This window comes from Triturus cristatus, chromosome 10 (genome assembly GCF_964204655.1).
Source record: "Triturus cristatus chromosome 10, aTriCri1.1, whole genome shotgun sequence".
Classification (NCBI taxonomy): domain Eukaryota; kingdom Metazoa; phylum Chordata; class Amphibia; order Caudata; family Salamandridae; genus Triturus; species Triturus cristatus.
The window spans coordinates 88,846,623-88,870,954 of record NC_140593.1 but is presented as its reverse complement, the minus strand read 5'-3'; the positions used below and the strand labels follow the sequence as shown (position 1 = coordinate 88,870,954).

Sequence of the window (24,332 nt, the reverse complement as noted above, 5' to 3'; positions counted from 1 at the left end):
CCAGATCATTTGAGACGCCAGTTTCAATGGTATACACCGACAAGAACCCTTCATTCACTGGGAGCCAAGTTGGTCGTAGTCTCACCTACAAAAAAAGCACTGTGGGGTGGAAGAAGTTTTTCTTTATGTGCGGCAAAAGCTTGGAATGACCTGCCATTCCACTTGAGAAATGCCACCAATGTTTTAGCATTCAGGAAGGGATCAAAGACATGGCTCTTTGATAAATAAACCTCTCTCTTCCATCTCTGCTTAAAGGAGAAGTAACTAGCGCCAGGACACCCCCGGGTAACCGTTGTGCTTTAGAAGTTTCCATAATATAACATAACATAACCTTCCATAACCTCTATGAGACGATCATGAGAGAAAGTTTTTCTCTCAGACAAGGTTCAGCAAATCCCAACAGAGAGTCATTGTTTTTCACTCTGTAAAATCACCGGGAGAACCCACCTGAATTCCTACAATGAGTATAACTTGTATTGTGAGTAAAATCTGTTATCATCCTTTATATGTGCTCCTTTTTGTGACCCTCAAAAACATGTGTTTACCTAATGTATATCAATGAGGACCATATCCACATGGCTGCCACAACATTTTGTCCATGTTGTGGCTAGCCAATCAAGGGTGGGGCTCCCTTAACCCCTTGTGGTCCGGGTGTACTCATCCTTCCCCCCTCATATTTTTTAATTCATTTTTAGAACCTATGGTTGAGTATGGCTCTGCACCTTTTCATTTTAGAATGTTTTCCTTCCTCAAATGAATCATACGTCTTGGGTTTCTATGATACCTTAAATGTTTTCAATTGGTTTGACTTAATATTGTGACCTGTGATTGAATCTGTTCTAATTTAAAGGCGTTTAAAATGTTATAATGTATGCTTACTTCCAGACTGACGTCATGTGTTGCTGGATTAATTAAGATTAAGTGTTTTATGATTTTATGATGTACGTAATTATATATGTTAAATGAAGTCTATGTAATATTTCTATAAGAATTCATTTCTTAGAAATAAAGGATTTTGACTGACTGATGGAACGTATGGACTATGTCCCTATGTCCTGTAATGGCTGCCAGAAAATATTGTTCAGGTTGTGACTAAATAATCAGGATGGATCTGTTCCTTTTAAAGTGGACTCCAATAGTCCAGATATACCTAACCTTTTAGCCCTTCATGACCAACCAAGCCCCTCTTGAAAATGCAAAACTGTCGAAAACAGCTGATTGGCTTCACCATCAGAAACATCACATACTTTTTAAAGTATTAACTTTGTCTACATTCGGTGTAATTCTGTACTGCTGATTTTTCTGTAGCTAAGACAGAAGTTTCCTTTGAGAATTAACATGGGAAATCAACGTTTTGGGTCACCCCTTTTTTCTTCGCACCCACTTGACAATCTACATAAAACGTTCTAGGAATGAGCTGAGGTGGATCAACTTTTGGTTTTAAATGTTTTGTGAAGATTCTTCAATTTGTGCAAAATTTATGAGCAAAATGAAAAAGTGCTGTTCTTATGGAAACTGTGACCTCACTATGAATGCACAGTGACAACCTCACCTTGTCTGCACCGTGGCAATCGCTACTATGCAATTAATATGTATGTATGTATGAATGTATGAATGCATGTATGTATGTATGTATATATATCTGTTACATAAAATCTGATTGTTATTCCAGATGTTATTTTTTCCACTGCACATTTGTCAACGCACCGTGCGGTCTGTCCTTCACAGAAATCCATAAGTGTGTTTTCAGGATTTCTGGATTTTGCAGCGGGTTGTGGAATGACTACTGGCTAATTAATACTCATTAGGCAGGAGGTTTTGCACCTTCCTGCAAATCAACATTTTGGGTTGCTCCTGATTTGTACATCAGTCAGATAACAAAATGTTGCCCAAATCAGTGGAGGTGGGATTTGCATTGGCTGGTTCATGACCTGGCTTCAAGCATTAGACCATTGGATCACTAGTGTATTACAACAGTAGTTTTCACAAACATAATGTGCAGGGAAGGACTGGCGAATATTTACAGGAATTAAAACTAGCACTGCAAACCCATATATATATATATACCCTTGAAAACCAGAATGTCATCAACCACAGCACCACAATTTGCTCATCCTTTCCCTCTGGCTATTAAGTGTTTTCAAAGATTTGCAGACGTGCTTCCAGAGGTGTGTCGAAATCTCACTAATTGCAATTTCAAACTGACTGAGAACTCAGACTGGGATATTTCCCAGCACACAGCCTACTATTGCCACACACCAAGTGCTGCCTCAACAGGTTTAAGGTAGTGCCAGAAGCTGATGTAATGCAAATTGATTCGAAACTGAGCCTCTCATCTCCACCTTGAGAAATGGAGACATATTTCAGAAATTTTGATTTTTTTTAATGGAAAATCCATTTGCATCTTATTTGAAACTCATAGATGAAGGAATGGGGAAACGGTATTTACTGAGTGACCCTATATCAGGTTGATACTCTAAAATGCAGAGCTATTGATTTTGCCGAAATCTTGTGCAATCACTTGCATGTGCATGCATGAAGACTCACACACATGTGATGTGAGTGATGTCAATTTTCGAATGGGTTTTCTAATAAAGAAAAGAAAAATGAGAAGGCAGGAGTGTGGCTGAGGCAGGAATGTGGAGAGTCAGGGGAGTGGAAGAAGTGGAAGGGGTGGCAGCACAAGGGAGAGAGAGCAAAAACTACACTCACTTCCAGTGCGTACATAAAAGCAGTTCCTTGACTTCAATTAAAGACCATCTTGGAAGGATAAAAGTCAACCAATCCAAGCACTGTGAGACCAAAATTCTCTTGGTGGTGATATATACATGAGCAAGGAAGAAAGCCATTGAATAAGAAAGAGGATAGGGGTCTTAACAAAGCCATCTAATCATAAGCAATGTGCTGACCCAAAGCCGTCTATGTTTAGTGAAAGCCATTGGTTTGGCAAACAGACATCTTAAGCTGTCTGTCGCTGAGACCTAAATAAGTCCTACCAGGCATATCTGTCTCATATAATTTGTGGCGTGTTCTGTTCGGATCGTTATGATGTTCTCATATTTGTTAATAAGAAATCTTTCCTTGTATATTGCTTTGGTCAATTGCCATTGTTATTAAATCAGATGCTTAGAAGGGTAGTAAAATAGCCACCACGAATGTCAACTTTGTTTGTTTGGGTTGTTTTATCTGGCTTGACAGCATAACTATGTGTGGCCTATCTTTTTATGTGTGGAGTTCTCCGCCCTGATCTTGGAGTCTCCACAGTCTTAAAGTTACTATTAAATGGCAGTTTTGTGAATACTGAAAAGAATAAACTTACAAACACATGTAAGTGTATCTTTGTGAACATGGCAGTGTGAGGGGTGGACAACGAAGACAAAGGCATACTTAAGTTGAATAAGCAAAACTTTAATTGGATTGACAATGTCAAAGGTGATTTTTGCCAGCTGAAAGTGGGACATCTGACAGGAGCCAAAGGTATGTACATTTTTTGCAGATTAACTGTATCAGCACAGATCTCTCAATCTCTTAACCTCTTATCCCCTTCAAATTTCAAGCCAGCTCAAAAGTGAGATTTAATTAGGTTCTTGAGAGCTGACATTCCAATGTGACCCTTGTGCCCATGCCCAAGCATTTCTTGCCTAATTCCTTCACAAATTATATACTTTCCATTTCTCAAAAGTGAGTGATCTTTAAACACTAGTTCTGTTGCTACATGGTAATGCGACTTCAAACTACCATTTTGGCAATAGACAACCTTCAGTAAGATAATATGTGATCATTTTGTAAGTCTCATACTTCCACAGCCTCCCATTCCCTGTCTGAACCCCCAGAAAGAACGATTTACTCATTCTTATGAAGTGGATAGTTCATCACTTTCACAATCATCATTGCTAACACTGAAGGATAGTTATAATGGAAGACGTGAGAGATAGTCATCAATTACATTCTTTTTGCCAATTATCAAATGTACCTCAAACATGTACTCTTGTAACTTGGACCAATACCATCCGATCATGGCTATAGATTTTTCCCTCTTGCGGTGATGGGATATTAATTAGTGGCTTGTAGTCAGATCTAAGAATAAATTAATTTACTCACACATAGTACTGGAGGTGATCAATAGCTCATATGCAAGCAATAAGTTCTCTCTTGATCACTGCCTACTTGCATTCAATGATATTGAGAATTCAATTAATAAAAAGGGTACATTCCACTTTGAGCTATCAGGGTGCTGGTAGAGTACCACCCCTAGTCCGTACTCTGCACATACTAGCGTCCACAGTGATTGCCCATGTTTTAACATAATGTAAAGGCTTAAAAGTAATTGCAGTGGAAACTGATGTTTTTAGAGCTTCAAAGGCTTTTCGGTGTTGTTGACAAGTTAGTGACTCGTACAATAACAGCCTAAGAGGTTACATTATTTCAGCAGACTTCATAGCAGATCTACCGTATTATTCTCATAATCCAGCAAATGAGAGGAGTTTCTCCCTGGTATCTCGGGCAAGGGCTCGTCTAGTGGCTTCTATCAGATCAGCTTTGGGCACTATTCTCTCTTTCGAAATAGAATGTCCTAAATAGTTTACTTGTCTTGCAATATAGAAGACTCCTCAAAACTCAAAGTGAACCCATTATTAAGAAACCTGGAAAACACCCCCTTTCAAATTTCAAAATGATTTTCGTTGTTTTTAAAACAAATTAGAACATCATCACACCATTCTGCAAGATGTTCAATGATGAATGAAAATCCTTGAAAATGCTGTTCATGGCTCTCTGCAATGCAGAGGCTGCTGAAGCCGGCCCAAGTACCATTCTTTTTAAACACGACAATCCCAATGATGTTATGTAGGTAATAAGTAGTTTGTACAGGAGCCAACTCCACCTGATTTGTGCAGGTTTCAAGTATAAAGCGGAACAGCCCATGTAGGAAAGAAATAATTTCATTGATCTTAGGCAATGGTTGGACGTCTACAACCAAGTATTGAAGGCTTTTGGCTCATAAACAATCACAACCGACCACCCCTCTTCAAACCTCTTCTGAGGACTTGACTACCGATTTTATATCCGCTCTAACCATCTTCTCAAGTATCTCTTACAATTATTTCCTACATTAATTAGACCTCCCCCTTAACTCATGCTCGACTGAGATGGTGTCGCTTTCAAGAATAATCCTTTAATGATGGCCTTGCAACTTTCCTAATACTCCTGAAAATACTTCACCAAACCTCTCTCTATTGAGCAAACTCTGATCTTTTTTGGTATCCAGTTATTTTATATGTTATGTCATGTTATGTCATATTATGTTTTGCAGATCTGAAGAGCACACTATCACCAGGGAGTGTATCCTGGAGCAGGTCAATGGCCAACACTTATTCTGAGTAACATGGGTTGAGAAGCTTTCCCAGCCTGTGTTGGTCTCTCCATCCAAGAGCACAAACCCATTTTCATCCAAGTTATGTTTTAACACCAACAATATCGTGGCGTACTAATATCGATGACAGAATATCGAGGGCCAAATATCAAAAGGTAAGTGCGTATAGGGCAGTGTAGATTTACTACTCCTAACTCCACATCCACCTACCTTGAAAATATTAGGGGCGTGCAGAGAACTCTGCTCTGCCAGCGCAGTGTGTGGAGATTTGCCTACTCCGCGCTCCACTGAGGACGCGGAGTACAGGGACCGCGGGGCACCCGCACCCCAGAGCCCACCAGACGGAGCTCAAGCCGTGGGCCTGGCCCCAGCTTCCGGACCCTAGGACAGCCCGAGGAGAGCCTGCCCAGGCCCCGATGGACCCCCTTTTCCCAGTGCCCAGACCCTCGGCTGGCATGCAGGACGGAGGCTCCCGTACCCAGGGCCTGCCGGACAGAGCTCAAGCTCTGGGCCCGGTCCCAGTCCCAGCTTCTGAACCCTAGGCCAGGCAGGGGAGAGCCTCCCTGGGCTCCGATGGCCCCCGTCCCCTGCGCCCGGACCCTTGGCTGGCTTGCAGGATGGGAGGCTCCTGCACCCCGGGGTCCGCCAGACGGAGCTCAAGCACCGGGCCCAGTCCCAGCTTCCAAACCCTAGCCAGGCCGGGGAGAGCCTCCCAAGGCCCCGATGGGACCCACCCGTACCCAGTGCCCGGACCCTCGGCTGGCTTGCAAGGGAGCCCATTTTCCTAGACTATTAAACCCGGGGCTTACTGAACCATGGGGAAGGACAAAAGTTGGAGTCAGCCCGGCTGACCAGTAGGCCAGCCATCTGGTCACCCAGCCCCCAGGGCCATCTGGTCACCTGGCCCACAGGGCCATCTGGTCACCCGGCCCACAGGGCCAACTGGTCACCCAGCCCTCTGGGCCATCTGGTCGTGCAGACAGGCGACCAGATGGCCCGGAACGACCCAGCGCCCAGATGGTATGAGCCAGCCGGACCCAGTCGCCCTTGCAGTCCAACGACAGCGGCCAGGTGCTCCGAGGCCACTGCTCGGGCGACTCCTTCCCCTGGGCTGCTCGCCTCCCTGCTCGACTTGCGTGCAAGGAGTGAGAAGGGGGGCACGGCCGGCCCAGCCCAGGCCATCTGGTCACCCTGCTGACCTGCAAGGAATGGTGGCCCTCATCCCCACACCCTGGTGGGGCAGGGATGGGACGGGGAGGCCCTGTGCCGGAGGGCATGTGGTGCAGGCAGCCCCTCGCAAGTCCACGTCGCCCCCACCACGTCCCTCCCGCCGGCCTGGCGGCAGGAGGACCCACCCCCGGGTGTGGTGGAGGAGGGCGTCCGTGGGCGCCAAACCACAGAGAGACAAAAGCTTGGCTTAGAGGTTTCCTTTCTATAGATCGCAGTGAGGTAGCTGCTCTGCTACTTACAAACCCTGACCTAGAATCAGGACGTCTATGAATGATTTAGCACCGGGTGTCACACGAACATGCAGTGCACTAAGGGCGGTGGAGGCGGCCCCCTTCCGTCCGCACTCTGGTCCCCAAGCGATCAGCTATACGCACTGCCCCCCCCCCCCCCAAAAAAAAAGGCTGGCTATCTCAGGCCAACCGAGGATCTACGACACTGCGGTATCGTTACAGTTTAGGGGGGATTCTGACTTAGAGGCGTTCAGTCAAAATCCCACAGATGGTAGCTTCGCCCATTGGCTCCTCAGCCAAGCACACACAATAAATGTCTGAACCTGCGGTTCCTCTCGTACTGAGCAGGATTACTATTGCAACAACACATCATCAGTACAGTAAAACTAACCTGTCTCACGATGTTCTAAACCCAGCTCACGTTCCCTATTAGTGGGTGAACAATCCAACGCTTGGTGAATTCTGCATTACAATGATAGTAACAGCCGACATCAAAGGATCAAAAAGCGATGTCCCTATGAACGCTTGGCCGCCACAAGCCAGTTATTCCTGTGGTAACTTTTCTGACACCTCCTGCTTGAAACACAAAAAGTCAGAAGGATTATGAGGCCCCGTTTTCAAGGTCTGTATTCATACTGAAAATCGAGATCAAGCGAGCTTTTGCCCTTCTGCTCCGCGGGAGTTGTCTGTCCTCCCTGAGCTCACCTTAGGACACCTGCCCACCTGCCACTGTCCCCGGAGTGGGCCGAGCCCGGTGGGTGCCGGGCGCTTGGAGCCAGAAGCAAGTGCCCCATGGGTCTCACCCCCACACCACTGAGGGCCTCCCACTTATCCTACACCTCTCATGTCTCTTCACAGTGCCAGACTAGAGTCGAGCTCAACAGGGACTTCTTTCCCCGCTGATTCTGCCAAGCCTGTTTCCTTGGCTGTGGTTTCGCTAGATAGTAGGTAGGGACAGTGGGAATCTCGTTCATCCATTCATGTGTGTCACTAATTACATGACGAGGCATATCACTACTTTAAGAGAGTCATAGTTACTCCCGGCGTTTAACCACGCTTCATTGAATTTCTTCACTTTGACATTCAGAGCACTGCGTAGAAATCACATCGCGTCAACACCGACCTTGGGCCTTCGCAATGCTTTGTTTTAATTAAACAGTCAGATTCCCCTGGTCCGCACCAGTTCTAAGTCAGCTGCTAGGGGCCGGCCGATGCAGAACGCTGGTCCTGCCCCCCCCCGGGAGGTGGCACTGGGGGAGGTGACCACCTTAGCTGGAACGTTCCACAGGAAGGGCCTGGCTCACGTCCAGAGTCGCCTTCTCCCCAGAAGGCTGCGCCTCATCCAGCTGCGGCACGCACCCAGCCCCGCTTTGTACCCCAAACCAACCGACCCAGTCCTTAGAGCCAATTCTTATCCCGAAGTTATGGATCTGACTTGCCGACTTCCCTTACCTACATTGTTCCAACATGCCAGAGGCTGTTCACTTTGGAGACCTGCTGCGGATATGGGTACGACCCAGTGTAAGATTTATACCATCTCTCCTGGATTTTCAAGGACCAGCAAGAGCTGACAGGACGCCGTCAGAACCGCGCTTTCCAAGGCTGGTGCCCCTCTCTCAGGGCGAACCCATTCCAGGGCCCCCTGTCCTTCACAAAGAAAAGAGAATTCTCCCGGGGCTCCCGCCGGCCTCTCCAGGATTGTTTGCATTACCACACTGGACGCACTAGGGCGCCCGTCTCCTCCTCTTGAGGTTCGGGGATCTGAACCTGACTCCCTTTCGATCGGAGGCCATCGCTTGTCCCTTCTGAATGGCGCACGCCCATCTCTTAGGACCGACTGACCCATGTTCAACTGCTGTTCACATGGAACTCTTCTCCACTTCGGCCTTCAAAGTTCTCATTTGCATATTTTGCTGCTACCACCAAGATCGGCTCCTTCGGCGGCTCCACCCGTGCCCTCACCCCGGGCTTCGATGCGCACCGCAGTGGCCCTCCTACTTGTCGCGGCTTAGCCCCTACGGCTTTCAGTGCCGGCGACAGCCAGGTATGGGCCTGACGCTCCAGTGCCTTCAATTTTCAGGGCTAGTTGATTTGGCAGGTGAGTTGTTACACACTCCTTAGCGTATTCTGACTTCCATGGCCACCGTCCTGCTGTCTATATCACCCAACTCCTTTTGTGGGGTCTGATGAGCGTCGGCATCGGGCGCCTTAACCCGGCATTCGGTTCATCCCACGCCAGCTCTGCTTACCAAAAGTGGCCCAATAGGCACTCGCATTCCATGCCCGGCTCGACACAAGCGAGCCGGGCTTCTTACCCATTTAAAGTTTGAAAATAGGTTGAGATAGTTTCGGCCCCAAGACCTCGAATCATTCCCTTTACCAGATAAAACTGGGGGCTCCGAGCACCAGCTATCCTGAGGGAAACTTCAGAGGGAACCAGCTACTAGATTGTTTGATTAGTCTTTTGTCCCTAGACCCAGGTCAGATGACCGATTTGCACGCCAGGACCGCTACAGACCTCCACCAGAGTTTCCTCTGGCTCGGCCCTGCCCAGGCATAGTTTACTATCTTTCGGGTCTTATCATGCACGCTCATGCTCCACCTCACCGACAGAGCGGGTGTGACGGGTCAGTAGTGCACCCGCCGTTGGAAGCACGGCGGGATCCCACCTCAGCCAGCGCACGCCATTCCTCACCTTCATTGCATCACAGGGTTTCACTCGGCCCTTTGATTTGCGCACATGTTAGACTTCTTGGTCTGTATTTCAAGACGGGTCGGATGGGTAACCGACATCGCCACAGACCCCTAGTGCCCAGCATGGGCCTCTCCACCCGGCGGCGCTACTCGGTCTGGGTGCAATGAGCGCAGTCCGCTCCAGTCAACACTCATACCGGGAGCAGGGGGCCCGACGGGCAGCCTGGGACAGGTGACCGGGGAAGGGCGCAGAGGCGTTCTAATCTCCCTCGGCCCCACGAATACGGCACGAATATGGCAAAGCTGCTGCCAGGGGGGCTGTAATACCCTCTGCCAGAGCAGAGGGCCACCTGCCACCCTAAAACCTTCCCAGCCGACCTTGGAGCCGGTCGCCGCGCACCGCCATGGAGGAAATGCCCCCTGCAGGGGCTGGGTAGGGCCTGGACACCGGTCCCACGGAGGGGATCCAAACTCCCGGGCCACCGACCTTCCTGCCATGTTAAATCCTCCGGGCGGACCACACGAACCCCACCCGTTTACTTCTCGACGGTTTCACTCCCTCTTGAACTCTCTCTTCAAAGTTCTTTTCAACTTTCCCTTACAGTACTTGTTGGCTATCGGTCTTGCATACATATTTAGCCTTGGATGGAGTTTACCACCCGCTGTGGGCCGCATTCCCAAGCAACCCGACTCCAAGAAGACCCACTCCCGGCATGCCGGGGGCTGCTACTGGCCTAACACTATCCGCGGGGTGAGCCTCGATCAGAAGGACTTGGGCCCCCTGAGTGACGCCATGAAGTCAGTCTTCTGTACACCACATTTCCCACACCCGGCACCAGGCAGGGATTCGGCGCTGGGCTCTTCCCTCTACACATGCGTTTACTGGGGGAATCCGGGTCATTTTCTTTTCCTCTGCTTAGTAATATGCTTAAATTCAGCGGGTTGCCACGTCTGATCTGAGGTCGTAGTTGGAAAAACGCCGAAGCGTCGGGGGAGCCGCTGGGGTGTCCCGGCAGTGCACGCTCTCTGTCCCCAGATCAGATCTAGAGGGGGTTTGCCCTACCCAGGAAGTTGGCCACGGAGGTGGGCGCCTGAGGCATGTGGGCAGCCGGTGGGACACCATAGACAGCCCCCTTCACCCCACCGAGGCGTGGAAGCAGGGCTAGGCACACTGGAGGCATACCTCCGTGACAGGACCTGGCAAGGGACCCTACCAGGGGCGAGCAGGGGGTCTGACCTTGGGGGGCGAAGGTAAGCAGAGCTAATCCTGCCACAGGCCCAGCCACATCCTGGAGAACCCGGGGCCGCAAGGTGCGTTCGAAGTGTCAATGATCAATGTGTCCTGCAATTCACACTAATTATCGCAGCTAGCTGCATTCTTCATTGACGCGCGAGCCAATTGATCCACCACCAAGAGTCACAGGCAACTTTTCGAAAACGTTCGCCCACCTGCGGGAGAAGGAGAGGCGGGAGGAAGGCAATGCCGTCCATCCACCGCCCACGCAGCAAGACGGCTTGGGGGCCCTGTTCAAGGCTTCCCCTCTGGGAGTCAGACTGCACCGTTATGAGAAAAAAAGCGTTACCAGGCGCTGGGCCCGGGAGTCCCCCATGCCCACCCGCAGGCAAGGGGGGCTACCAGAGCGACGGGAGTAGGCAGCAGCCCCACTGTCGCGGTCCCTCCCAAGGTAATTAGGACGAAGCGCACAAGTCTTCAAACCCATCGGCCCGGCTGCACGGGACCGGGTCAAACTGGGTACCTGGCAACGAGGGAGGGTTGCCCCACCTGCACGTCAGCCATCTGTCACCAGGCGGCCCTGAGCCATGCCAGCGGGCTGGTGGGTAGCCCACCCCACCCTTGCCCGGGTCGGAGGTGCCAGAAGGGGAGAGCCAGGCAGCTCCCCTTCCCGCAGGCCTCCCACCGAGAGCAGCCGGGGGTCCCCTACCAGGCCCTTGGCTCCTTCTCTTCCAGGCCGTCCTGCCACACAAGAAGGGCCACTCGGTGGTCGCCCGAAACACAGATGGGCAAGGACTCGGGTTTGGGAGGGCCTGGGGAGGCATGGCTTTTCAGGGGGGGGGGGTCCCAGCCCGTGGAGGCCCTGCTATTTAGTTTCCCCCCACCACGGGGGTCGTGCAGGGTGAGCATGGGTTCTGTCTCAGGAGGGCCCACTGCTGTGCCCCTCCCAGAGAGAGGGACAGGGGCCGGGCACTATCCCCGTCCCCTGTCCCTCGGTTGGTCGGGTCCTCCTCTGGTGGACGGAGACCCGCCAAGGTCTGATTCTCACCCAAGCACCCCATGCGGCCACGGACCGCTCTGCCGGCCGGGCCATGTGAGGGCAGGGCCTAGGGTGTGCTCGCAGGAGGCGGCCGAGGGTTTCGGGCTGGCACCATCCGTTGCTCGGGCTGCTCCGCCATTAATGATCCTTCCGCAGGTTTACCTACGGAAATCTTGTTACAACTTTTACTTCCTCTAGTCAAGTTTGATCGTCTTCTCGCGCTCTGCCAGGGCCATTGTCGACCCCGGCGGGGCCGATCCGAGCACCTCACTAAACCATCCAATCGATAGTAGCGTTGGGCGTTGTGTACAAAGGGCAGGGACTTAATCAACGTGACCTTATGACCTGCACTTACTGGGAATTCCTCATTCATGGGAAATAACTGCAATCTCCAATCCCTATCACGAACAGGGTTCAGGGGGTTACCCGCACTTGTCGGCGAAGGGTAGACACACGCTGATCCATTTGGTGTAGCGCGCATGCATCCCCGAACATCTAAGCACATCACAGACCTGTTATTGATCGATCTCGTGTGGCTGAATGCCACTTGTACTTCTAAAAAGTTGGACCCCGACCGCTGGGGGTCACGTAACTAGTTAGCATGGAGTAGTCTCATTCGTTATCAGAATTAACCAGACAAATTGCTCCACCAACTAAGAGCGGCCATGCACCACCACCCACAGAATCGAGAAAGGGCTATCAATCTGCCAATCTTTTCCGTGTCTGGGCCGGGTAAGGTTTCCCGTGTTGAGTCAAATTAAGCCGCAGGCTCCACTCCTGGTGGTGCTCTTCCATCAATTCCTTTAAGTTCCAGCTTTGCAACCATACTCCTCCCGGAACCCAAAGACTTTGGTTTCCCAGAAGCTGCTCGGCGGGTCATGGGAATAACGCAGCCGGATCGCTAGTTGGCATGGTTTATGGTCGGAACTACGACGGTATCTGATCGTCTTCGAACCTCCGACTTTCATTCTTGATTAATGAAAACATTATTGGCAAATGCTTTTGCTTTGGTTCGTCTTGTGCCGGTCCAAGAATTTCACCTCTAGCGGCACAACACAAATGCCCCTGGCTGTCCCTCTTAATCATGGCCCCAGTTCCGTAAACCAACAAAATAGAACCAGAGTCCTATTCCATTATTCCTAGCTGAAGTATTCAGGCAACCGGCCTGCTTTGAACACTCTAGTTTTTTCAAAGTAAACGCTTCAGACCCCCAGGACACTCAGTCAAGAGCATCAAGGCAGCGCCGAGAGACAGGGGCTGGGGCAGGCGGTAGCTCGCCTCGAGGCTGACCGCCAACTTGATCCCAAGATCCAACTACGAACTTCTTAACTGCAGCAACTTTAATATATGCTATTGGAGCTGGAATTACCGCGGCTGCTGGCACCAGATTTGCCCTCCAATGGATCCTTGTTAAAGGATTTAAAGTGTACTCATTCCAATAACAGGGCCTTAAAAGAGTCCGGTATTGTTATTTTTCGTCACTACCTCCCGAAGACGGGAGTGGGTAATTTGCGTGCCTGCTGCCTTCCTTGGATTTGGTAGCCGTTTCTCAGGCTCCCTCTCTGGAATCGGACCCTGATTCCCCATTACCTGTGGTCACCATGGTAGGCACAGAAAGTATAATCGAAAGGGCAGACATCCAAATGTATCGTCGCCATCACGGGGACGTACAATCGGCTCGAGGTTATCTAGAGTCACCAAAGCGACCGGGTGAGCCCGGATTGGTCATGGTCTGATAAATGGTCAGCGCTCGGCGCCATGTATTAGCTCTAGAATTACCACAGTTATCCAAGTAACAGATGGAGCGATCAAAGGAACCAGAACTGATTTAATGAGCCATTCGTAGTTTCACTGTACCGGCCGTGTGTACTTACACGTGCATGGCTCAATCTTTGAGACAAGCATATTCTACTGGCAGGATCACCCAGGTAGCTGCACCTGCTGACGGGGTGGGTTTGGGAGCCGCGTGCACCGTCCTGCGACTGACACCTTCGCACATCCCCTCTTGGGAGCCTGCTGGGGAGAGAGCCCACCTGCCTGGGTGGGAGGGCTCGCTGAGAGGGGGTGGACAGGTGCGGATGCACGGGCACCGGCGGACCCAGCTGTCTCCCCAGAAGTGTCATTGAAAAAGATAACAGATTAGAGTGTATCCTAGATAAACATAAAAATCTGTTTCGTAAGAAGCTAGGTCAGGTTAAAGGTTTTTCATACCACAAACTTTAAAAAAGTGGTGTTCCCGAGAAACATAAATTGAGCCATGTTCCTCTGTCTGTTCATGCGGAGTTATCTCAAATGCTCAAAAGCATGTGTGCTGAAGGAATTATGGAACCGGTGGACTCATTAGAGTGGGTTTCTCCCATTGTTTTAGTTAAACAAAAATAGGGAACTTCGTCTCTGTCCCGATTTGAGGTCTGTTAACAAACACATTCTAGTCGATTGTCATCCCTTGCCTAGAATTCAAGATTTGTTATCCAAATTGGACGGGGTGAATGTTTTTTCCACCACAGACCTTAAATCAGCTTATCTTCAGGTCACATTATCTCCCCAGTCAAGACATTTAGTCACATTTATCACACCTGATGGAGCATTTAGATATGTCAGGATGCCGTTTGAATTACTGTCTTCCTCTTCGATATTTCAAAAATGTATGTTCTGCCTTTTTGGAAGTATCGATGGGGTTGTGATGTTCCAAGACAACATTCTCATTTTCTCCAAAACCAATGATCAGCATGCTTCTTTACTGAGTAGAGTGTTGACCATTTTGGAGGACAAAGGGATGACTGTGCGTCTACATACGTGCAAGTTTTTCACAAATGAAGTAGAGTTCTTAGGACACACAATTTCCAGCACTGGTATTGCTCCAAAAGAAGACTTGCTTAAATCTATCCGAGATATGCAAGTTCCTAAATGTAAAGACCAACTCAAATCCTTTTTAGGTTTATGTATTATGCAAGATTTGTTCAAAATTTCGCTGACATTGTTTTACCTTTAAGGTTATTGTTAAAAAAAAGGTGTCAAATTTGAGTGGCTGGAAGTTCATGTTGCTGCGTTCAGTTCTTTAAAAAAGGCTATCATTGAGTCCAAACCCCTGTTTGCCTTTTCATAAGAGGCACCCAATGTGGTCACTGTTGATGCCAGTTCAACTGGACTTGCTGCAGTGTTTAGTCAAATCAAGGATGGGGTTGAATGCGCCAATGCTTTCGCATCTCGACCTTTATTTAGTGATGAATCGAGATACTCCACCATTGAACGCGAAGCTTTGGGGTGTAAATGGTCTGTTGAACATTTTAAAATGTATTTGTGGGGAAAACATTTTCAACTCAAAACTGATCATAAGCCTTTGATTTACTTACTCTTCAAACATGGCATGGGAAAGGCTTCTTCTAGGTTGGTTAGAATTTTATCAAAACTTTATGAATACAATTTCAATGTGAGTTACATTCCTGGGTCACAAAATGTTTGGGCTGATTGTTTTTCTCGTTTGACAGGGGATGTTATTACAGGTCCAAATTGTTCATCTCTTGAAGAATGTGTTGCTGCTTCCATTGATGATGTTGTACTCTCGGTGAGTGAGGTTATTTCTAAGGAAGAAGGGTTTGCAGCAATGTCGCAAGATGATGTTTTGGTTTCCTCAAAAGTTACATGTTGGATGGTTGGCCTTTAGAGAAACATTTATCTAAAGAGTTGCAGGTTTTCTGGAAGGTCAGAGATTACTTCTTTTTCGAAAATGATCTTATTATCAAAGGATGTTGTTTTGTTCCACCTTCTTGTATCAGAAACAAATTGATTTCCATTGCCCATCTAGGTCATTTGGGTCAATCCAGCATTATTAAAAAAGTAAGGAAACTTTTGGGATGGCCTTATATGGACAATGATATTGTCAAATGTGTTGAAAATTGTCTATTGTGCATCAAATCTGACAAGATTTTGAAGACCCAACACGTTGATCATATTCAAACTAACTTTCCAGACAAACCTTGGGCCAAGTTGGCCATGGATTTGTTAGGACCATATTCATTCTGGGAAGATTTATATCTTAGTTCTCATTGATAATTTTTCCAAATGGAATGAGTTAAAATGGATTTTTCATCCTGATACCTTCACCGTTATTGAGTTTTTGCAAGAAGTGTTTAAGAAGGAAGGTTTTCCTGACGGTATTGTAACTGACAATGGTTCCCAGTTTACCTCGTTTACTATGGAAGATTTTTTTAAATAAGTTGGTAGTCGTCACTTTACCACTGCACTTTATTCACCGAACACGATGGGTTTGGTGGAAAGGTTTAACAGAACTTCAGTGGAAGGGGTTCAGTTGGCTCGCAAGTCCAGAATTGATGTGAAACAACATATTGCTGATTTGTTGTGGTCTTACCACTGTACTCCTCACTGTACCACCAAATGTTCTCCTTTTTTGTTGCTCAAAGGGAGGGCTCCTAGGCAAAAACTTACCCATGGGTGGTTATTTCCCAAAATCACTACTCATAATCTTGAACATATGTATGATGTTGTCAAACATAAAGTGGAAACCAAAGAATCTAAAAATGTTTTCAAGAGTTCGTAGATACTAATAATAAGTTATCTATTGGTGATGCTGCTAAGATCAAACTTCCTGTTCATGTGCATAAAGGTTGTTCAAAGTTTTTTGAGGTCAGAAGAGTTGTCAAACTAGGAAAAACGTCAGCTTTACTGGACAATGGATCTTGGTGGAGTTTGTCCAGATTAGATAAAACTTGCTCTCCTGCCGGATCTTGCTTCCTTGTGATTTCTCCAAACAATGTTACTAATGTTCCTGATTTTGGAAGTGAATACTGTTTTAACAATGTTTCAAGCAAGGACACATTTTGTGATACTTTACCTGAATCTATTGAGAGAAGTCAGAAAAATATTATGTTGCCTTCAAAGTACAATGATTTTGATATGTATTAACCTTTTTTTTATTTCTTTTTTTGTTTAAAGGGAGAGAGGTATGTGGTAATGAGCACTTTCATTCCTCAGAGTGTTCAGTTCTCTTAATTCTTTATTTCTCAACCAAGCTTTGTTAGCTATATTCCTTTACCCTTTATTTGTGCGTATCTTTGCTTCTTTTGGTTCATGGCTGTGTATTCTATTTTCTGTCTGATGTTCCATTCAGTTGGAGTTGCCTGCCTTACGTTGTGGATGTTCCTAATAAAGCTGTAAGTTAAATTCTACATTTTGTAGACCCTACTTCACCAGGGCCCGCAGGGCCCCGGCCGGAGCTCTTGAACCCATCCAAGCAGGGGGTGGCTCCCCGGGCTCTATGAAACCCCGTCCCCGGTCCCTGGCGGAGCGGCAGACCAGGAGACGGAGCCCAGGACGGGTGCGCCCTCCCCAGGGTCCGGTGGGCCCCTGGACCCTGTCAGGGCTCCGATGTCCAGAGGTGCTGGGTGGGGCCTCCCTGGGCCTCCAGGAACCAGTCCTTTCAGAGCTTTTGTACGCAGCCAAGTAGGGGCAGAGCGGCAGGCCAGGAGACTGAACCTGGGGCCCCTGGACCCTGTCGGGACTCCCAGGCACAGGTGATGCCTCCCTAGGCATGTGGGCCCCCATCCCGGGCACCACGCCACACGTTGGGCTGGGGGACAGAGCCCTGGGCTGGAGGGGGCGTCCTGGCCCGTCCGGCTGCCGGCTGAGGACCGCTAGGCCGAGAGGGGTTCCGGAATACCCTGTCCCTAGTAATCTGGAGGAAGGATACCCCCCTTTCTGGTAACCTGTGCGCACGGCAAGACTGAGGGGACCCAAGGCATGGACACGTCCAACCTCCTAGAGCCCTGGCTGGGATCTCAGAGGCAAACAAGCCCTCATCGGGACTTCCAGGGCAGCCCGGCCACCTTGTCGCCCCATTGGAAAGCATTGCGTGTGCCCAGATAGCCGGAGGGGGGGGCTGCCTTAGATAGGCTGGTTGGTGTACAGTGAGGAGTCTGCCTTGGACACAGAAGGGTGTGCACACAAGGGGCTGGACAGGGCGGGTGTGCCCACAGTGGGCTGCCTTGGGCAGGGAGGTGTATGCACACAGATGGCTGCCTTGGACAAGGAGGGGTGTGCACACACAAGGTTGCCTTGGACAGATAGGGATTTGCACACCGGGGGCTGCCTTGGACAGGACAGTTGGTGTACAGATAGGGGTCTGCCTTGGACAGGGAGGGGTGTGCACACAGGGGGCTGGACACGGGGGGCAGGGGGGTGTGTTGTGCACACATGGGGCTTCCTTGGGCTGGGCTGTGCGTGCAGGCGGGAGTATGTTGCTGTGTTTCATCCCCTGCTCCTGTTACAGGCAGATAGTGATACCTGCTTCTTGCATTTCCGCAAAGTGTGGGTGACTCAGCAGTTTGGGTGAGGCGTCTGCAGGGGAATCCCCAGGTGGCATAAGTGCATGCTGATTGCACACGCGGGGCGGTTTATGGGCACCTCCAGTCTGCGCAGCCCATGACTTCCTCCTCCGCCCTCCCCATCACTTCTGTGCCTATAAGAGACGCGGAGGCGCCTGCAGCAGACACGAGACTGAGCTCCCCTTACCACAGCCTGTCCTGCCCTCGGAGCCCTCGCTGTCTCTGACCCTGCGTCCGTCTGTCTGTCTGACTCTGTGCCTATAAGAGACGCGGAGGCGCCTGCAGCAGACACGAGTCTGAGCTCCCCTCACCACAGCCGCCTCCGGAGCCCTCGCTGTCTCTGACCCTGCGTCCGTCTGTCTGTCTGTCTCAGTGCTCGCTTCACACCATGGGGAAGAAGGTGGCTGTCATCCTGGCCGGCTGCGGCGTGTACGACGGCAGCGAAGTCCACGAGGCTTCGGCGGTTCTGGTCCATCTCAGCAGAGCCGGGGCTCAGGTAAGGCTGTGCTCTCTTGACATACATGTATATGGGGGTGTGCGCTCTGTACCGCTCGCTGGGCTTGTCCTCCGAGGCAGCTGGAATCTGCCGTCCATCCTTCCTGGCTCTTCCACTGCCTCCACCTGCCCTGGGACAGTTCCTAATGGTAGCCGTGCATTCTTGAATGAAGTTGTAAAAATGAAATCGGGTAACTTATATTTACTAGTCTGCGGCCGCGGCTCTAACATCTCGGAGCCTGGCTGCCACGGGGCTGGAGGGTCCGCTATGGTTCTCTAAGACTTAGTGGTGTCAGAGCGTTACTGGCACGTCACTGCGAGGGTGCAGACAAAACCGTCTGGGCATTGACATCACTACAGGGTACCATAGGATAGTGCGTCACTTCCGCTAGCTGTGACATCACTGATGGGGTTTCTTAGTCTGCTGGTGGACTCCGTGATGTGGGAGCCAGACACGTTCACGTCACTGCGACGGAGGCTGACAGCTTCCCGGGGCTTTGAAATCACAACCGGCTACTGTGTTGTCATTGCATGAGACTGTGACGTCACTTCCAGGAGGGGTGCCATCACCGCTTCGGACGAGGATGTCAGCACCAGGTACCGTCGCAGTACGCGCAGATACTAGTATGAGTACCAGAGCCAGTGACATCACGCCTAATACTGTTATGGACCTGTAACGGACTGTGACGTCATGGCCATGTTCTCCAATGTCACTCCAGAGGATTAGATCAGTAAATACCAGGGGCCGTGATATTAGTGGCGGGCACTGCAAGGTCGACATTATAGCATCGGTGACAGAGACTCAAACATCACTGTCAGGGGATGTAACACAGTCGTCGAGAAGTGTTTCATCACAAACAGCGACGGTGACGTCACCGCCAAGGATTAGCGCTGGGAACTGACATGCTCAGGCGACATATTGTGGCATTGCTGTGTGTGGCACTGACATCACAGACTGGAGAGTGCCGTCACTGCCAGGGAGAGAGACGGCTCCGTCGAGGGTGAGGTTCCCACCATGAGGACACGGCTCTCTGACTACTTGGAACCCGTCCGCGGGTAGCGGCTGATGTAAAACTGTTGTCCTGAGCCTTTTATGTGCCTCTATTTACAGAAATAAAAAAAATTAACTTCCGGTCCCCGAGGCCTCATTTAAAACAGGTCTATTGATGGTTAGGACGAACGTCTTGAGGTCCGCCAGGGGAGACGGTGTACCCTCGGCGAGATTGTTGCTGAATCCGTCCATTTTGTTTCAGATCCAGGGACATAGCTACTAACGGTGCACCGGGTGCAGTGCACCAGGGCGCAGGGCCCCGAGGGTTCCAATGAACGCTGATAATTGCTGTATTTTCCTACACCATCATCAGTCTTGGGGTCATTATCCTGTTTGTACCAGGGCAGCCTTGCTACGCTACTGTCAGATCAGGATATTTAGTGATTATTCACTAGGTGGGACGAGCCGCACAACCTAGAATCACAGGTCCGCCTCCCTGAACTGATCAGAATTAAATACATGAAAGGGTTATGTGACAGATGGTACGTGTCCTGGAGAAGACCCTGGCGATTCAATGTTTGGGTCGAAACGTCCACAGTATCAAAGGTCTGTCCTACTAAAATTAATGGAATAACCAAGTACTATATTGGGCTTGATGCACTGTTGGTGTCGATGACTGTATATGTGCATTGTATGTACACTGTTGAGCACTTCTACTTTTGAGCATTGCACCGTCTGCGCCATTGCTGAGTCTTGCATTTATCCAAATGTCATACGCATACACTTGTCACCTTTTCTGGGCCAGTGTAAATCTGTAAACATGCAGTGTAAAGCACTTTGTCATGGTTATAGAAAATATAAATACATACATACATGCAATTAATTCATATATACAAAAGAGTGTATGGCTGCTAATCTTCCTGCTTCACTGTGACCCCTGTTCCTTAGGAAGAACTCTACGCCCCCAACATTGAACAGATGCACGTGGTGGACCACGTGACAGGGCAGCCCACGGCAGAGAAACGTAACGTGCTGGTGGAGAGCGGGCGCATCGCCAGGGGCAACGTCAAAGACCTCTCCTTGCTGAGGGTCAGCGATCTGGATGCGCTGATTGTGCCAGGTGAGGAAGCGCCCAGGGAATGGTTGCATGTGTAAAGCAATGCTGTTATCCTGATAGGTGAGGGGGCGCCCAGGGGATGGTGGTATGTGTAAAGCGATGCCTTTATCCTGATAGGCGAGGGGGCGCCCAGGGGATGGTTGCATGTGTAAAGTGCTCATTTGATCCTGATAGGTGAGGGGTTACCCAGGGGATGGTGGTATGTGTAAAGTGATGCCTTTATCCTGATAGGTGAGGGGGTGCCCAGGGGATGGTTGCATGTGTAAAGCGATGCCTTTATCCTGATAGGTGAGGGGGTGCCCAGGGGATGGTTGCATGTGTAAAGTAATCTCTTGAATCTGCCAGGTGAGGAGTCACCTGGGGTATGGTGGTATGTGTAAAGTGATCTCTTGAATCTGCCAGGTGAGGGGGCTCCCAGGGGATGGTGGTATGTGTAAAGTGCTCTCTTGATCCTGATAGGTGAGGGGTTACCCAGGAGATAGCAGTATGTGTAAGGTGATGCCTTCATCCTGAGAAGTGAGACGGTACCCAGGGGATGGTGGTATGTGTAAAGTGATCTCTTGATCCTAATAGGTGAGGGGGCTCCCAGGGGATGGTGGTATGTGTAAAGTGATCTCTTGATCCTAATAGGTGAGGGGGCTCCCATGGCATGGTGGTATGTATGCATAAAGTGAAGGGCAAATGGTCAGTGGAGAAGCTGTCTGGTGTGTGTCATCTGCGATTGTAGCAGTCTGTGTGAAAGCCCAGGTGAAAGGTCACCTTTGATTGTGGGAGCATTTTTGAAGGCCATCTGTGATGCTAACATATGATGATTGAATTAGATTCTGCAAGGGGGGAATCCAGAGGACTGAGGGTCTTTTCATCTCACAGTCAGTCTCCTACTCACCCTGGAGCTCTCACTCTCTGATGCTGATGAGTGCTGACGCATTTCCTGTTTCCTCCCTCCATCTGTCCAACCCTCCAGATCACTCTAACAGGGTTTGTGTTTGCAGGTGGCTTCGGGGTGGCGAAGAACCTGTGCTCCTGGGCCGTGAACGGGAAGGACTGCACCGTCAACCAAGCGGTGGAGGACACCATCCGGGCCTTCCACGCGGCCAAGAAACCCATCGGCCTCTGCTGCATCTCCCCGGTGCTGGCAGCCAAAATCCTGCCCGGCTGTGAGGTCACCGTGGGCCAGGACGCAGAGTGTGACGAGTGAGTGATAGTCATGAGCCTAGACTGACATCGGGGGTGTGAGGGACCCAGAGTGAAGTCTGGAGGTCCATGACAAGGGCTCAGTGCTTCCCAGCTCATCCCATGGGTGTCCATTATGGGTATCCTGGGGTGGCAGAGTCCATTCCTTGCTTGCCCTTTGGTGTCCCGGGCACTGCCATGGCTGCCCCATTTGTCAGGGCCCGTGAAGGCTGTGCAGGAAAGAAGGTAACCAGGGCTCTAAGCACCAGATTAACCTCTTATAGGTTACAACCTTTAACTAATCTCAAGGCCCTCTGGGGCAATTAAGAGGTGTTGAGGGGCGGAAGGTAGGACAAAGGGTCAATCATGTGATGGATCAGGGGTCAAGGGGTCTGGGCTGGTCCACATGTCTAGCTGATGTTAGTGACTGTATCAAACAACCAGACAATGGGGTAAGAATACTATTTTTGTCCGTGTAAATCAGAAACTTGTACATTTCACTCACCCTGAAATTGGTCGGACTGGATCGTTTTATAGAATTTGATGGCCACCGTCGTGGTGGATGTTGTACAGGCCCTATATACAGCAATCTATACATTATATGGCTATTGGCAGTCATAGAAGAATTCCATGGGGAGAATCAAGTTCCTTCATGAAGTCACAGAGCTAATTCCAATATCCTTATGAGGTACGGTGTTATTTCTTAAAATACATAGACATACAACCACCCTTCCCTTTCTTTTAAATATTAACACATCACTTTAAATTGGGCGGTGATAACAGGTGCAACTGGCGAACACATGTAGTTTTTCCAGTTGCTGGCTGGGCTTTCCACCTGATTATAGCTTTGGAAAAATGGGGAATAATATGCATATTATGGTTCTGCCACTTATGTTGGGCTTGTTACTGCTCCTACTGCACACAGTTGTGCTGGCAGCTTCCTTCAGTGAGGACCAACCGCCTCCTAATGCCTGGCCCGGGGCAGAGTTGAGCCTCTGCTGTTCTTGACCTGCACAGCCGATATCGCAAACATTTAACTCAGAGTTTCTCCAAGTTAGTGCGCGAGCTGCAGCCAGCGCAGCTTGGAAACAGTAAGCAGTGGCTGCCTCTCTCTGTTTCTAGGCTCTGGTGCCTGCAGTTCATGCAGTAATTCTGGAACATTGGGAGTTAAATGAATGCGCTTTAGACAGTGGAATCGCATATACCAGACACACAGCTGGGGCCTTTGCACGCGCACACATTCATGATACCGCCTCATTGGTACCTGCCTGCACAAGAACAGATATGACACATTTCCCGCCTCCTCCTGTGCTGTAACCTTTATTTCTGGGTTTGCCTAACTGCTACCATAAGCTCCGATTGTAATCAGTGATGTGTTCGCACAGCCTGTACCTCCCTAGGCAGCATTCAGTGACTGACGTTTCTTCTCATCCTCAGGTGGCCCTTTGCCCAGACCGCACAAGGCATCGAGAGCATGGGCTGCAAGCACGTGAACAAAGACGTGCACGAGGTGCACGTGGACGCCAAGAACAAGCTGGTGACAACCAGCGCCTTCATGTGTAAGGCCCCCATCCATAAGGTCTTCGACGGCGTCGGTGCGATGGTGAAGGAAGTGCTGAAGCTCGCGTGAGCAGTGCGAGGATGACGTGCAACATTTGTACTTCGGCCACATCCAATGGAGAGACCCCCCAACTCTGCGGTACCACCAGACCCACCACAGAAACCAGAGTTACCTCTGCTCCCAAATTCAATGCAGGAGAAAGTCTCATCTGCCACCAAGCCAACAGACTAACAGCGGGACCCCGTCAGCTCTGCTACCACACCCAACATGGCGTCTCTCAAGTCCCAATGAATCGTGAACTGTCAAACACTACAACAGAGACTTGGATTTCAGGGTCACATCCAACATGGAGGCCAGAGTGCACTATATCACCACACCCACTGTGAAGACCGGGGAGGTCCTTACACCACCACATACACTACTTAGACCAGGGCCGCCTCCACAACAGCACATAATATGGAGGACAGAGTTCCCTCTCGGGTCACACCCAGTACACACTACTACTATAGCGCACTAATTCCAGAGGTGTAGTCCAAGGCACTGCTGAATCCCGTACTGATGTATTTTTATACTGAATAAAATTACTTTATTTAAATTATACTCATAAGCATGTGTTTCTATCTTGTTATTGTGGTCTGACTTGGCAGCGCAGTCTGGTTTGGCAGCGCAGCTGCCGCCAGACATGTATGTGAGAGCCACCAGGAGACGGGCTTTGGCTCCGCCCACATGTTGGGAGCCAGGAGTACATGTTTTGAATGGGCAGAAGTTGTGTGCTTCCACAAAAAAGTACTTGCCCTCCACACAGCTGTGATTTATTTATATAGCTGCCTGAGCTTCAACTTTCAGTGGCACACAC

General features: G+C 49.7%; 1 protein-coding gene, 2 non-coding genes and 1 pseudogene across 3 annotated transcripts; 1 reads left to right on the top strand and 3 right to left on the bottom strand.

Moving 5' to 3' along the window:
- Window positions 1-6,775: 6,775 nt before the first annotated feature.
- Window positions 6,776-10,490, bottom strand: LOC146788906 (28S ribosomal RNA). The gene has a single exon (XR_014970261.1). It is a non-coding gene; the product is annotated as a 28S ribosomal RNA (ribosomal RNA).
- Window positions 10,491-10,787: 297 nt separating this feature from the next.
- On the bottom strand, window positions 10,788-10,944 carry LOC146788905 (5.8S ribosomal RNA). The gene has a single exon (XR_014970282.1). It is a non-coding gene; the product is annotated as a 5.8S ribosomal RNA (ribosomal RNA).
- A 993-nt stretch (window positions 10,945-11,937) lies between these two features.
- Window positions 11,938-13,729, bottom strand: LOC146788904 (18S ribosomal RNA; annotated as a pseudogene).
- A 4,531-nt stretch (window positions 13,730-18,260) lies between these two features.
- On the top strand, window positions 18,261-24,076 carry LOC146788903 (glutamine amidotransferase-like class 1 domain-containing protein 3, mitochondrial). The gene is made up of 4 exons (XM_085630480.1): window positions 18,261-18,635; window positions 20,574-20,745; window positions 21,735-21,936; window positions 23,353-24,076. The coding sequence occupies exons 1-4, from the start codon at window positions 18,528-18,530 to the stop codon at window positions 23,543-23,545; spliced, it is 675 nt and encodes a 224-aa protein (XP_085486606.1). The 5' UTR covers window positions 18,261-18,527; the 3' UTR covers window positions 23,546-24,076.
- The last annotated feature ends 256 nt before the right edge of the window (window positions 24,077-24,332 follow it).